At 42.3% G+C, this 15,631-nt stretch overlaps 1 protein-coding gene and 1 pseudogene across 4 annotated transcripts in view; both read left to right on the top strand.

The window, feature by feature from the left end:
• ATPSCKMT (ATP synthase c subunit lysine N-methyltransferase) overlaps positions 1-13,142 on the top strand; it is a 22,108-nt gene extending 8,966 nt beyond the window's left edge. The window contains exons 2-5 of one of the 3 annotated variants that reach the window (XM_023218292.1): positions 874-1,163; positions 3,605-3,742; positions 4,986-5,036; positions 12,921-13,142. In XM_023218292.1, coding sequence (XP_023074060.1) covers positions 874-1,163; positions 3,605-3,742; positions 4,986-5,036; positions 12,921-13,091 — 650 coding nt within the window. In that variant the 3' untranslated portion in view covers positions 13,092-13,142. Of the gene's footprint in view, positions 1-873; positions 1,164-3,604; positions 3,743-4,985; positions 5,037-12,904 lie in introns of all 3 variants that reach the window. The other 2 variants (XM_023218293.1, XM_023218294.1) reach the window with 2 other exon arrangements.
• Positions 13,143-13,438: 296 nt separating this feature from the next.
• On the top strand, positions 13,439-15,154 carry LOC111546808 (annotated as a pseudogene). The gene has a single exon (XR_002732930.2). The product of XR_002732930.2 is annotated as a ferritin heavy chain pseudogene (transcript).
• Positions 15,155-15,631: the final 477 nt, after the last annotated feature.

Below are 15,631 nucleotides of genomic sequence, written 5' to 3'. Positions count from 1 at the left end.
AAACAGGTTCAGCAAGGACAAGGGATTCAGGGTCCCCTCATTAGTGAGGTGGCAGAGCTGGGATCCTAACTTCGGCTGGCTCTGGAGGAGTCCTGCTTTACCTCCTGTACTGTGCTCCTTGTTAATCAATTTTACAATCAATTTCAAGTCAATATTAATTTCAAAACCCTGAGATCCCATTTAAATGCATTTTGAAGGACAAATCTCAAGAGGATATTTAAGGTACCTTCATTTCTTCGTAATCAGTGATTGGGGTCTGCATTATTTTATGTTTGTGATAGTACTAAAATGATCTTATTTTTTATTCTTTTTGGATCTGCTGTAAAAGTCTCTTTATTACCATACTTACTTGAGATATTTGGCAAAACCTGATTTTTGTCTTCTATTACTTTAAAATTGTATCGGTAAAACTGGATTGTAGATGCCAGACCAAATTTGATGTGGAATCCTTTAATTCTACTTGAAATTGGGTAATAATTAGACAACTTTATTCTTCTTTGTTTATGAGGCTTTGTTAGTTCAGAACATAAAAATATGTAGTGCATGATTAAAACTTGTACTAATGGATATTAAATTAATAAATTACTTGATAAGTTTGAGTACATTGTTTTCTAAGGATGACTCCTAGACACACAAAAAATCAGTATGTTGGAAAGAAAATATTTTAGTCTTCTCGTGGTTTTGAATAATGTTCTCCAAAATATCTTAAAAGGATTTATTGTGGGATCCTACACTTGGCATTTAGCTTGTATTCAGCTGAATTATCCTTTACAAAGCATGAGTTTATTTGTCAATGAGAATTATAGAAAAAAATACTCTCTTGGATTTCAGATTGGGTGCTACGTGTGTCTTTTCTGCTTGCTTTCATTCTAGGTATACCCCTAGAAACACTTACAGAAGAAAGTCAGTCAAGACATGTTCTACCTGCAAGTTTTGAAGCCAACAGTTTGCAGAAAAGCAACTGGGGGTTCTTACTTACTGGGCTTGTGAGTGGGACCCTGGTGGCTGTGTATGCTGTAGCCACACCATTTATAACGCCAGCCCTTCGAAAAGTCTGTTTGCCGTTTGTACCTGCAACTACAAAGCAGATTGAAAATGTTGTGAAAATGTTGCGATGCAGAAGAGGATCCCTTGTAGACATCGGTAGTGGCGATGGACGCATTGTGAGTTCTGCTAAAACATTTTAAGGTTTGGAACGAGAACTTAAAATTTCTGCTTTACATTTAGTAAGGCTTACACAAAGACTTACTAAATCTGACAGCTCGAAAGAGTGCTCATTTCATTTTGTGTTTGTTTGACCAAGCTATTAAACTACCAGCATGTTTGGAATTCATTTTTCCCAGATTTAATTTGTTCTTAAAGGAGGAAGTGCGCTGTTGACATGCCAGGGGAAAAAGAACAGTTAACTGATTATTATTAAAATGTCTGTTAAATACTTGGGCCGACAGAGGTGGTGTAATGACAAGAAATATGTTAAATCATGCGAACAACCCCATAGTTGTTTGCTTCTACATTTGTCTGTATTTATCCCTGTATAAGTGATAATTCCTGTGGGGTAATATAGAGTTAAAGTAAGAAAGAGCCAGTGATTAACCCTCACTAAGCCGAAGATCAGGCTTCTTTAGCGAACTTCTCTCACTTGACCCCAGTTGGGCACCTATAAATAAAGACAAAAGGCCACTGACGGGCAAGTGGGTGTCTCAGAGCAGGTTCCTCTGTGGGCAGGGTGGCACCATCCTTAGCCTTATCCCATTGATGAGCTGAAAAGTTCCAGCAGCAGTGGGAAAGGCTGGTGCTGTGGAAGCATTTAGTGTGAAGGCCAGCAGGACTCTCACCTTTCACCAGCTCCTACAGACATAGAGACTGATTTTGTGATTCTGAGCTAGAATATTCAGGAGGAGGTTAGAAAGTTAAGATATTTTTAATTTAATTTTTTTTTTACTTTTAAAATCGTGTTAAGATACACATACCGTCGTGTTTACATCGTAACCATGTGCAGGTGTACGGTTCAGGGTGGGAAGCACATTCACGTTGCCGGGCCACCGTCACCACCACCCATCTCCAGAACTCTTTTCATCTTGTAAAACTGAAACTCTGCCCCAATTAAATAATAACTTTCTATTCCCCTCCTCCCCTCACCCTCTGGGAGCCACTATTTGTTTCTAAGAAATGTGTTAGTGGCCAGGTGTGGTGGCTCATGCCTGTAATCCCAGCACTTTGGGAGGCTGAGGTGGGCGGATCATGAGGTCAGGAGTTCAAGACCAGCCTGGCCAACATGGTGAAACCCCTACTCTACTAAAAATACAAAAATTAGCCAGGTGTGGTGGTGCATGCCTGTAACCCCAGCTGCTAAGGAGGCTGAGGCAGTAGAATCGCTTTAAGCAGGGAGGCGGAGCTTGCAGTGAGCTGAGATCCGGCCACTCCACTCTAGCCTGGGCAACCGAGCGAGACTCCATCTCAAAAAAAAAAAAAAAAAAAGTATTGGTCTGTTTTTATGCTGCTGATAAAGACATACCTGAGACTGGGAAGTTTACAAAAGAAAGAGGTTGGTTGGACTTACAGTTTAACATGGCTGAGGAGACCTCATAATCATGGTGGAAGGTGAAAGGCAAGGAGGAGCAAGTCATGTCTTACATGGATGGTGGCAAGCAAGGAGAGAGCTTGTGCAGGGAAACTCCCCCTTATAAAACCAGATCTTGTGAGACTTACTCACTATCATGAGAATAGCATGGGAAAGACCTGCCCCCATTATTCAGTTACCTCCTGCCAGGTCCCTCCCACAACACATGAATTCAAGATGAGATTTGGGTGGGGACACAGAGGCAAACCATATCAAGAAATCAAAGAGAAAGTTTTAAAATCCATATTTGAATGCTTTACGTATTTGAACAGTATCTTTGTGGTTTCTGAGAAAATGTTTTCTTGTAGCACTGTAGTTACTTGGGAACTCTCTTAGGTGGAACAGCTGAGTCAAGGGATGCTCCCTTAAAGAATGGGGCAGGACAGGACTGGCAGAAAGAACCCAGGACTGCCCCACGTCCCTCCCACTCTCCAGAGGCTGGTGGGATTCCACAGTTGACTTTATTCAGATTAATTTCATTTTACCTGTTTTCAGTTTTGAGTGAATAGTCATTAACTACAAAGGAAATATGTAACTAATTGCAGATTTATATTGACAGGTTATTTTTATTGCATATTATTACTTGTTCACAAAATCATCCTCCCCGACACATTCATTTCACTGCGGCTGTGCTAGCCCACTGATGGAGAGATGTAGTGGATTTTCGGCAATGTTTTGTTTGACCTCCCCGGGGGTTGGCTGACCTAGAATCAATTATGGAGGTGTTCAAAGTGGACCTGAATGTCTATTCTGATACTTGAGGTGAAATCTTTAACCAATCAAGAAAACTAAGTTACATAGGTTGACTGTTACCTTGTCCACAAAGCTGTATCACTTTAGGGACAGATTTTTAAATGATGTCTTAGTCACAGGAGGCACTTTTTGATTGGATGTTTAAACCATCGATAGGAAATATTCATATTGTTTGACCATATATGTTCATTTTTTCTTCATATTTTGAATAAATCCTACCTCTCTCCACAGGTCATAGCGGCTGCGAAGGAAGGGTTCACAGCAGTTGGTTATGAATTAAACCCATGGCTAGTTTGGTACTCCAGATACCGCGCTTGGCGAGAAGGTGTGCATGGTTCTGCCAAATTTTATATTTCGGATTTGTGGAAGGTATGTAAGGCAGAGCATGGCCCTAGAGAAATCCAAGGGAAATTTTATTATTCAAAATTAGTGTGACTGAAAACTGAAAAATGTATTAAAAGAAAAATAATTAAAATCCAAGTGAATATTCTGGCATAATGAAATGTGTAAAATTGATACATTTTACAAATAGTCTCCTTTAGAGAGAAGCTTAAAGTTTTTATGTATAGGTCTTGTGAATTCCAAGAATTTATTTACTAAATTATTATTTTCTAATTTCTGTTTCTTACAAAATAATGGGATTTTTCATCTCATTTGGAAATCCTGTAAATTATTATTGATAAATATTAGACTTTTCCATTTGTGTGCCTGTGTGTGTGTGTGTGCCTGTGTGTGTGTGTGTATGCATATATTCGTATATTCAGAGAGACACAGAGATGGGTGCTAGAGAATCATGCTGTCATGGTTATTTCTTATTCTCATAAAGTATAAGATACTTCTAAATTTATTTGTACTCTAAAGACTCTAAAAATGCCCTGTAATTTTGCTTTAGGAATGTTCCATAAAATGCTTTTTCTTAAATAAGAATTTTCCATTGTAATATTGTCATCAGTAGCTTACAAAAATTCACTTGAGTTTTGCTTGCATTGTTTTTTTATGCCATATGTGCATAAACGATCTCTCTATAGAGTAAATAAGACTTTTATTGGGCAATAAGAATTTTAACTGGCAAAGCACATTTCCCCCCAGTTTTTCAACTAAAGACCATTTTATTGCACTTTTTTTACATAGTATTTTAGAGAAGAGGAGGGGGACTCAAATTTTAAGGGTGGTTCAACAACAACAACAAAACTCCAGATGGTTCTGAAGTCTCTTGTGTTCTGGTGAGGTTGGTTTGGTGTAGAGTGGACTGGTGCAGGAACATGTGGCCCCGGTGCCACCAACTGGTCACAGTGGGGTCACAGTGTGGTCACTAGCTGTCTGACACATGACCACTGGGGCGCGCCCTGCATGGAGTCACCCTGAGGATGAGATGGGATGACTTACAGGGAAGTGTTTGGAAAACTGTAATGGATTGAATTAAAATGAATGAGAGCATGAACGTATTATTCTTTTCCTTGTGAAATCTTAAGGAGGGCCGCTTTTTTTAGGAGTTGGTCAAAACCCACCGTTTGGTAAAACAGAAAACTGCTGCCCATTTCTGTGAAACAAGTTAAGTTTAACATTTGGCTTTTTGCATTTAATCTACCGATTGTTTTCCCACCTTGTTCAGGTTACTTTTTCGCAGTACTCGAACGTTGTTATTTTCGGTGTGCCTCAGATGGTAAGTACACACTTTTCTGCTCTCTCTTTGGGGTTAGATGATGTTGAAGCCCTTCCAGCCGCAACACCACCACTCAGCCGTGTGATGGTGATGGCCTCCCAGAGATTTTAGGGAACACTGGATTTCAGTTCATTGATTTAATAAAATAATTCAGAGTCTTAGAAGTTTAATCATAAAAGATTCAGTCATACTTTTAAACTTTGGCTTCAGATGAAATTCTCAATGATTTACCTAAGCCTTAAACATTCCAGTTTGGAAGCTGCTTAGTGAGGTCCCCGTGTCTAATGTAGTTTGCAGTTTTCACAGCCACTCACTTCCACTTGGCTGAAGTCGCTCTGGAAAGTTAATGGGATGTTCCCGCTGAATTGATCATTCCTCCCATTTGGCAGGAAGATAATTTTCTGGGTGGATGAGCATTGAGTAGTTTCAGTTTACCTCAGTTTACTGATTTGCTAAAGAATGGCATATTGAACTTTGATTATGTACTTTCAAAAGTGAAAATGCCACAGTATTGCACTGAAAATGGCCCTCCTTAGCCTTTGGAAAGATGGTCATGGTGGGAAGCTTTTACTGTGTTGCTGGTGCACAGACCATGGAAGGAAATCCCTTTTCACTTTTCAGTCTATCATTGTAGCCATAATAAAATTGGCAGAATTGGATGTTTGCTAAAATGCTGCAATATAGCTGATAGGGTTTTAATTTTTTAAAAAGACAATTTACTTTTTTTTTTTTTTTTTATTAATGCCTACATTTTTGTAAAAGACATTTCAGTGCTTGAGAAATGTATTTCTACCACTGAGACCTTCAGTATAATGCCATATACTTTAATTTTAAAATATAATTTAGAAATTCTTTTGTAAAATACTCTTTTTTTTTTTGAGCCAGGGTCTTGCTCTGTTGCCCAGACTGGAGTGCAGTGGCATGATCTCGGCTCACTGCAACCTCTACCTTCCTGGTTCAAGCAATTCTCCTGAATCAGCCTGCTGAGTAGCTGGGACTACAGGCACTTGCCACCATGCCCAGCTAATTTTTTTTATTTTTAGTAGAGGTGGGATTTTGCCATGTTGGCCAGGCTGGTCTTGAATTCCTGACCTCAAGTGATCTGCCTGCCTCGGCCTCCCGAAGTACTAGGATTACAGGTGTGAGCCGTTGTGCCCAGTCTTGTAAAATATTCTTGAAAGTGACGGTATCCTGTACATTTATAATTCTCATTATGCCTAAAATTAAGACCAAACTTTGGTATCCAGCCTGTTCTTATAGAAGTAAAATGAGGTAGAAGGGCACACTCCCTGGTCATTTTTAAGAAAACTGATTGGGATCATAGATTGATATGTAATTTTGATGGCGATTTATTACCTGTGGTGTTTGGGCTTTACTTCTAAAATGGAATGTGTTAGCTTTTTGGAGACAAGTAACTTTAATTTGAATCTGTGCTTTATAAAGATAGAATGTTAGCATTTACTGGAAATTCCGTGCTGTGTGGAGAGGCAGGAGGATGAAACCAGGGTTACGTGTCCCAGCGGGGGGCAGCAGTGGCCTTTGGTAGTCACGGTCACTCCAGGACCTGTGCAGCCGACTCCGGGTGCTTCTTACCATGTTTGAAGTAGACCGACTCACTTTTTGGAGCTGTTCAGTCAGGGGAAATAGGAGTCTTATTATTTATGAATACTTTTGTGATTCATGTCCATTCTTCTGTATGTAGAGGAATCTGAAATAAGGAACATGTAGCATTTCACTATTCCCCAGGAAAAAGGGGAGCAGCTGAAAGACACAAAGTGTCCACGTTCCCTGTCATAACAGAGATTTGGCCAGCTTGCCGTCTCCATGCTGGTGGGTCAGTCAGGGGTGCGGAGGCCGGGATGACTTCTGTTGGTTTGGAAGGGGGAGTTTTGTGTGTGGAGGGCCCCACTTTCAACCTTCATTAAGCTGTGTCTCAGCAGAGGCCATGAGGGGTTGGGGCGTGTGCTGTGCCAGTGAACCATGGCCAGCTGCGGCTGGGTGACTCCACAAAGCCAGCGTGCCATGAGATGTTCCCATGGCAGCTGATGCCCAGGTAGATACTCAGTGAGCCAGGGGAGCCTTGGGGAGGTCCAGAGCCAGGAATCCCTGGGGCTGTAAACCCTCACCCCTGTTTCTGATACCAGACTGATGATCCCTAACAGCTCTGTGCAGTTGTAGCTCAAAATCAGAGGTGCTGTAGCAGTTCCACACAAGTATGTATCTAACTGAAAAGGAGCAGGAATCCCGTTTGGATCTGGTCAAGCGAGTCCTGGGGTTGTAAACATCCACATTTAACATGAGCTTATGCACCAAGAACATCTTTTCAAAGTACAGAGCAGATTAATCTTGTTCTTGTGAAAACCCTTCTGTGACTTCTTGCTGTTTTTAGGGATAAGGCCCAAACACTGTGGCCCTGAGGCTGGCGTGCAGTGGCCCTCGCTCCCTTCCAGCTTCCCTTGGGCCATGCTGCCCTCAGCTGTCTGTACCAGTCCTCCATCCTTCTCTTGGCCCCCTGGACCTCACCATTGCTGCTCTTCTCAGAGCCTGGGGCTGTGTCCTTCCCTCTGACTGTGGTCCCGCTGGCTCTGGACTTCGTTGGTGAATAGCACTGACCACTTATGGGCCAGCTGTCTTTTCCTCTGCAAGGCAGTTTTGTTTTGTTTTTTTGAGACAGCAGAGTCTCACTCTGTCACCTAGGCTTGAGTGCAGTGGTGCATCTCGGCTCACTGCAAGCTCCGCCTCCCAGGTTCATGCCATTCTCCTGCCTTTGCCTTCTGAGTAACTGGGACTACCGGGGCATGCCACCACGCCCAGCTAATTTTTTGTATTTTTTTAGTAGAGACGGGGTTTCACCATGTTAGCCAGGATGGTCTCGATCTCCTGACCTCATGATCCACCCACCTCAACCTCCCAAAGTGCTGGGATTACAGGTGTGAGCCACTGCACCCGGCCTCTGCAGGGCAGTCCTTGATGCCAGTGAGGCGAGCTCCAGTGGCCTGCTTTGCACTCACATAGTATCTTGTTGCTCTGTCCTTAGACGGGTTATTGTACATTTCTTTGTCTGAAGGCTTCGACAGTGCTTGCTGTGTGCACCATCAGCTCAGGGGTAGGGAGCAGGCCTGTCCTCTTCTAGCTGGCCCAGGCCTCCAGCACTGCAGCACTGGCACAGGCATTGCTTGGTAAACGGTCGTTGAATGAATGAATGTGGTCTGAGTATAACCAGTATTTATACTTTTCCCAGAAAGCTATCTACTTTCATAACTTCAAAGAATGACTAATTTAATTTTAGTTACAAATTCTGTTATGATTTTTTTTCTTTTTCTTTTTGAGACAGAGTCTCGCTCTGTTGCCCAGGCTGCAGTGCAGTCATGTGTGATCTTGGCTTACTGCAGCCCCAGCCTCCTGGACTTAAGCGATCACCTGTCTCAGCCTGCCAAGTCACTGGGAATACAGGCGTGTGCCACCATGTCCGGCTATTTGTTTTAGTTTTTGTAGGGACAGAGTCTCACTATGTTGCCCAGGCTGGTCTCGAACTCCTGGGCTCAAGCATTCCTCCTGCTGCAGACTCCCAAAGTGTTGGGATTACAGGCATGAGCCACCTTGCTTGGCTTTTATGAATTGATGAACAAAAATATTATCATTATGTTCTAATAAAGAAAAATAACTCATAGCTGAGTAACTTTTTCTTCCTGCCTTCCTTCGTTCATTTAACAAGCATAGCCACTATAGCAAGCCCTGTTCTAATCACTTGGAATATTTCAGTGAGTATGAGAGAAAACACGCCTGCCCCAGGTGCTCATATGCTAGTGGGGAGAGCAGATACTACATGAGAGGCCTGTAGGAGATGCATCATACAGCGGAAGCAAAAGTGCTGTGGAGCAAAGCAAAGCAAGGGCGGGGTGGGGCAGGGACAGGATCCCTGCAAAGGTGACCTTTGAGGTTAGGGAGGGGCCTTGTAGAGAAAAGCGCCTCGGACAGGGTAGGGGGCAGTACGGCGAGCAGGCAGGTGTGGCATGAGTGTGCGTGGAGAGGTCAGAGAGGAAGCAGGATGGGAAGGACACCAGCCCTTGGGAGGATGGAAGCCTTGAGTGAGCAGAGAGGAATACATGCAGGGCTGACTGGGCTGGAGAAGGGTCACGGGCTGCCGTGTGGAGGCAGGGGTGGGTACCAGCTGGGAAACAGGTTATAAACTCTTGCAGATGTCCCGGCCATGGAGTAACTGGTGAGAAGCATCAAATTCTGTGTGCATTGTGAAGATAGAATCCACAGTACTAGCTGGCAGATCTAACATGGGGAGAGAGACAAAGGTGGGGTCACAGGTAGCTCCAGGGTGTTGGCCCAAGTTACTGGAAGTTTGGAGTTGCCTTAGGAAGTGGAAGCTTGTGTCTAGCACCTTAGGCCACTGGGCCATCCTGCCACACGCTTGGGGTTGCCTTGAACTATGCTGGGGAAGGTGCAAGCGGAGCTGGCTGGGAAAGTCAGCATGTGCATGTGATGTTTGGGTGTGCATGACATCAGGCTGGCAGTGGTGGGTGAGAAGGAGTCTGGGGTTCGGGCCAGAGAACGGGCTGGAGATGTATGTTTGTTGGGTATCAGCACAGATGAAGCCTGGGAGTAGCTGAGATTCCCTGGGGAGCACGAGGATGAGCTGTTGAAGACCTGAGCTCTGGACCCTGGCATTAGAGGTCTGGGAAATGAGGGGCAACCAGTAGGACTCAGAGAGGGGAGCTTGGGGAGGAGGAAGTGCCAGGAGTGAGTTACCCTGGTGGTCCAGTGAAACCAGGGTTCCTAGGAGGCGGGGTGTGTGTCTATGGCAGGGCTAGGTTATCTTATAGCTTTGAGAACTATGCTTCAAGTTTTGTAAATGTAATTAGGATGAGTTCATGTCACTTTGAAGCCTATAATTGTAGGAATAATTTTGAATTCCATTAGGCAGACATGACACATCACGGCTTCTCTTTGTGTGTGATATCAAGCACCAGATTCGTTGCATATTTATGTGTAATTTAGTCAGTTAATTTCTTATGATGGAAATAGCTCCTTTCATTTTTAGGTTTATCTTGACTTAGCATATGACAATCATTTGGAAATAAAAGAAACTATAAAAGAGGAAAGAATAATAGCATCATGAATAAGTTTACAATTATCTTTTTTATGAACAAAATTACCATAAGAAATCTCTGATATTTTGGAAAAACACATATTGTTTCATTCTTTGCTTATTTAATTTTTCCCTCAAGGAACAAAACTTTTTTGGCTGTTGAAAGAATAGAAATTCCTCCATCCTTAATGGAATTTATTCTGTATTATCTTGGCATTGATTCTGATGAAGAATTAGAATTTGGCTCATTCCAGCCATAGGTTGTGTAGAAGAGTTTTTCTAAGCACTTGTATAAGATTTAGGTCAGGACTAAAACCATCATAGAAGCCCCTATCAATTTCATCTGATTTAATCTGTTTATTTTTAGAGGAGTAATTTTTGCTTAGATCTTGTTTTCTAAATATCACTTCTCACTAAGAGGAATCAGGAATCTTTGAGAAAAAGGCTGAATCAGGGCTGTGGAAGGAAGATACAAAAGCCAGGAACATTTTATTGAGCCAGAATGTAAGGAAGTGCTCACAGTATTTGATAACAGCATGTCCAAAGGACAGAGAAGCCAGCGGCAAGAGCCTCCCAGTGGCCAAATTAGGACAATTCGAGCATTCGGATACACAAGGACAGTAATGGATTATAACCCATCAAATGAAATAAGAATATAGGTGTTTGTCCTTACAACAGATTGGTAGATAAGGAGAGAGAGAGGCAGAGCAGGTGAGGGGAAAGCCCTTCCTTATGGTAGAGTGCCAATTGTACATCGAGAAGAAAGGACAGAATTAGCAGATTGATTCAGGCCAGAATTGTCCGTGAGTGCTATTTCAAGTGTCGGGACTGTCTGATGAGTAACAGGATTTACATCAACCCAAAGCATCTCCTCACAAACTACTCATTGTAAAAGGAAAAACAGCAACTGCACAGTGGAGACACCGGATTCCACCTTCACTGTGTGATTGATGCCATCATCAAGAGCAGCAGGGCCTCCTGGGTGTCTGTGGAGCCCTGCTAAGTTCACAGCCTCGCAGGTGGGGTGTTGCCAAAGACCACACACTACACCGCTCATGAGCATACATCAGAGGACCCACCGCCAGGGCCGCTCGGTCCAATAACTGAAGAATGTTATTGTCACAGAAACCGAAGAAAGACTGAGGAGCTGTTTTCCCTCTAAGGAGACCAAAGGAATGCTGTGGCCACATGCAAAAGTGATCCTGGACAGGATCATACCTTTGGGAAATGTTATACAGAACATTACTGGGACAGTGACAGAATTGCAGTGTTATTTGGAATTATTATATTGGAATACAATGTTAAATTTCCTGAAGATAACTGTGCTGGGATTATATATGAAAATATTTTTCTTAGAAAATACACACTGAAGTATTAAGGGAGTAAAGGAGCATATTATGTGCAACCTTTTCTGCAATGGTTTAAGAAAAAAATGTTCAAAGAGAGAGGAAGAGAACAAATGTGACAAAATGTTGAAAATTGGTAAACCCACAGGCCAGGTGCAGTGGCTCACGCCTGTAGTCCCAACACTTCGACAGGCTGAGGCTGGCAGATGGCTTGAGCTCATGAGTTGAGGACCAGCCCAGGCAACATGGCAAAACCCCATCTCTACAAAATTAGGAGGTTGAGGTGGGAGGATGGTCTGAGTCCAGGAGGCGGAGATTGCATTGAGCCAAGATCGCACCAATGCAGTCCAGCCTGGGTGATAGACCTTGTCTCAGAAAAAAAAAAAAAAAAAAAAAAAAAGTTATTGAACCTGGGTATAGGTATACAGGAGTTCTTTGTTCTTCTTTGTTCTGTTATTGCAACTTTTCTGGAAGTTTGAAATTATCCCAAAATAACAAGTTAAAAGAAGACAGTAGAAAAAAAAGTATTTTTAGGATGTGAAGGTGGTAATATATATTTAGGACCTGCAGATAAATTTTTAAGTAGTTGTTAATTTATTGATGTAATTAAAATATCAGTACTTTTAGCGAATAATAAAAACTCTTTCTTTATTGGTAGATTGATATGAAAAAGGTACAACAGTGGTATAAGTTAGGCTAACTCTTAAGAAATCCATTATTAGTACATTATGGGTACATTTTAAAAAATTATGAAATATTTCGTGGTATTTCCCGTTGGTAGAATTGTGTATGTTTTTTCGTGGTCTAACTATACTACATTTCATTGACTGTGGATCTTGATTTTAGGATGCACCATTGCTATTGAGAAACAAAAAAAATTGCGAATTATAATTCTAAGACAGTGTCGTGCGATGTGTCCTGATTTCAGAGATGTTAAAAATGTGGAAAAATGTAGGCACAGTGGCTCATGCCTGTAATCCCAGCACTTTGGGAGGCTGAGGTGGGCAGATTGCTTGAGCCCAGGAGTTTGAGACCAGCCTGGACAACATAGCAAGACCCCCATCTCTTAAAAAAAGTAGAAAAATAATGTCTTAAATATATGAGACAAGGTATTAAAGTAAATTATTTAAAACTACTGCTTCTTATAATTGCTGCCACATCTTGATTTTATTGAGAAAACTATAAATCTATGATAGACATCTGCTAAAACTGGCACATTTTATAATTAATACTAGAAGATGTTCTTACAACTGCTGTCAGTGTGTCTTCTGTATTTTAGTGGATTGTTTGTTCATGTGTTTGTGTCCCAGAGTGTTCTTTTTAACAAGTAGTAATATTTGCTCAGGTATTTTCAGGGACTCTTAAGTACAGAGGAAATTTTGGAATTATTTCCTCTGACTCACTGCTCACTAAAACAATAGCTGTTACTCCCCACAGATGCTGCAGTTGGAGAAGAAACTTGAAGTTGAACTTGACGATGATGCACGAGTCATCGCTTGCCGGTTTCCCTTCCCACACTGGACTCCGGACCATGTCACTGGGGAGGGGATAGACACCGTGTGGGCATATGACGCGAGCACATTTCGAGGCCGTGAAAAGAGGCCCTGAACATCGATGCATTTCCAGCCGCCCATTCAAGCATAAACTTTACTGAGAGTGCTTTTCTGAAATGTTGTAGCCTTCCCCGATCTTGTAGAGACTTACAGCTGTGTCCTTAGAAAGGAGCGTAATTGTCTAGTTTGGAATGAGAAATTACTGTTACTTTCCTTAACTGTTGGAGAAAACAAACAGAAGAAAAACAGGTAGATTTAAAATCTGCTTTTGATGCTATTTTCTTAAAAAATGTACTTACTGCCTTTTCATGCACCTGGATGCATAAAAAAATGAATAAGTGATGGTCGTGGTTATGAGCAGGAAAGATGCCAGCAGCTCTTCACATCATAAACAATGTGGCCTAATGCCTCAATAAGGAGAAATGATTTTTAAAGACAGTGCAGACGTTCTTCGCCGAGCGTGGTCAGGGTTTCCTGCTTTAACAGTGCTTGGACGGAACCCGGCGCTTGTCCCCCATCCCTGCCGGCCGCCCATAGCCAGCCCTCCGTCACCTCTTCACCGTGCCCTCCGACCGCCCCAAGGCCCCTGCTGCCACTCCAGCATCGCTGCCTGTCCTTAGCCTCCACCATGACGACCGCATCCACCTCGCAGGTGCGCCAGAACTACCACCAGGACTCAGAGGCCGCCATCAACCGCCACATCAACCTGGAGCTCTACGCTTCCTACGTTTACCTGTCCATGTCTTACTACTTTGACCGCGATGATATCGCTTTGAGAACTTTGCCAAATACTTTCTTCACCAGTCTCATGAGGAAAGGGAACATGCCGAGAAACTGATGAAGCTGCAGAACCAACGAGGTGGCCGAATCTTCCTTCAGGATATCAAGAAACCAGACTATGACAACTGGGAGAGCGGGCTGAATGCGATGGAGTGGGCATTACATTTGGAAAAAAATGTGAATCAGTCACTACTGGAACTGCACAAACTGGCCACGGACAAAAATGACCCCCATTTATGTGACTTCATTGAGACACATTACCTGAATGAGCAGGTGAAAGCCATCAAAGAATTGGGTGACCGTGTGACCAACTTGCGCAAGATGGGAGCACCCGAATCCGACTTGGCAGAGCATCTCTTTGACAAGCACATCCTGGGAGACAGTGATGATGAAAGCTAAGCCTCAGGCTCATTTCCCCGTAGCCATGGGGTCACTTCCCTGGTCACCAAGGCAGTGCATGCATGTTGGGGTTTCCTTTACCTCTTCTATAAGTTGTACCAAAACATCCACTTACGTTCTTTGATTTGTACCATTCCTTCAAATAAAGAAATTTGGTACCCTCCCCCCGAAAAAAAGACAGTGCATATTACCAAATGTTTGCAGTCTCCTATAACTTTGTTCATACTTAAGTTTTATCTCTTTCTTTTTTGTACTTCATGGCAAAATTAATTTTCTAAAGGATTCAGAGAGGCATTTATATTTTATAACATTTATTAGAAATAATTTGTTCCACCACTAGATTACTGTATTTCATTGAATCTAAGCTGTATATATGTACATTTGTATACATGTATGTGTAAATGTAAGCCCGACGTGGGTTCAGATTCCGGTTTTGTCATCAGCAAGAGGCCTTGAACCTATGACTTACTGCCTCTGAGCCTTGGCTTTCTGTGTATCTTTGCCATTGGGATAATGGTACATGTAACAGCGGACTGGGTACCAATTTCTAAAACTCATGACACCTAGTCTTTGGTCCATAAATGGTGTTTGTTATTTTAGACACTGAGAAAAAGCTTATTCACAGAAGTTGCAGATTATTTCTGCTGGTCACTTTTTTATTTCTTGAGAGCTGCCACTTATTTAATATTTCTCATTTATGAGAAAAGACTTGACTGATTTAGATAAAAGATGAATTAACGAAAACCTTTGAATGTGAGTAGACAAGCTTCATATGTCTGTAAAATGAATATTGAATGGTAGCTTGAGTCATTTGTGCTTATCACAGAGAAGAATTGAACTCCCAGTCCTACACCTGTAACTGAAGTACCAAACTGTTTAATGGAGATGTAATGAAGTAAGACGGTCACATCTTTAACTAAACTTACAAAAATATGGTCAGTTTGATAATTTTCATTTAAATGAGAAACATCTGGGGACACGTTCATTCATTCATTCAACAAATATGTATTCAGTGTCTACTGTAGAAGAAGCTCTGAGATTCTGCAGTGAATGGACAGACAGGCAAAGCCCCTGGCCTCATGGAATTCCTATTCTGGAAAGGAGAGACAAACAAATAAATGAGTGAATCTTAGTGTGTGTGGAGTTCTCTGAAAAATAAACAGTGTGATGGTGTAGAGAGCACCTGTGTGAGTCTGAGATGAGGGGATGGGATGTTGTGGACTTCAGCCAGGTTTTTGGCAGCTACTGTCTGTCCCTTTTCCCCTAGCTCCAGTTTCCTTATGAAGAATGAGTTCTTTCTGTGGCATGTGGCTTTGGTGGGAGGGCAGCTCTTGCTCTGTGTCTCTCAGTTGCCTTCCGTTGTAGCCAGTCCTGTAACTGGTCTGGGCACACTCGGAGGGGGATCCATGGTAGCTC

The sequence above is a fragment of the Piliocolobus tephrosceles genome, chromosome 4 (assembly GCF_002776525.5).
Source record: "Piliocolobus tephrosceles isolate RC106 chromosome 4, ASM277652v3, whole genome shotgun sequence".
Taxonomy (NCBI): domain Eukaryota; kingdom Metazoa; phylum Chordata; class Mammalia; order Primates; family Cercopithecidae; genus Piliocolobus; species Piliocolobus tephrosceles.
This window is presented reverse-complemented; position numbering and strand designations above follow the sequence as displayed.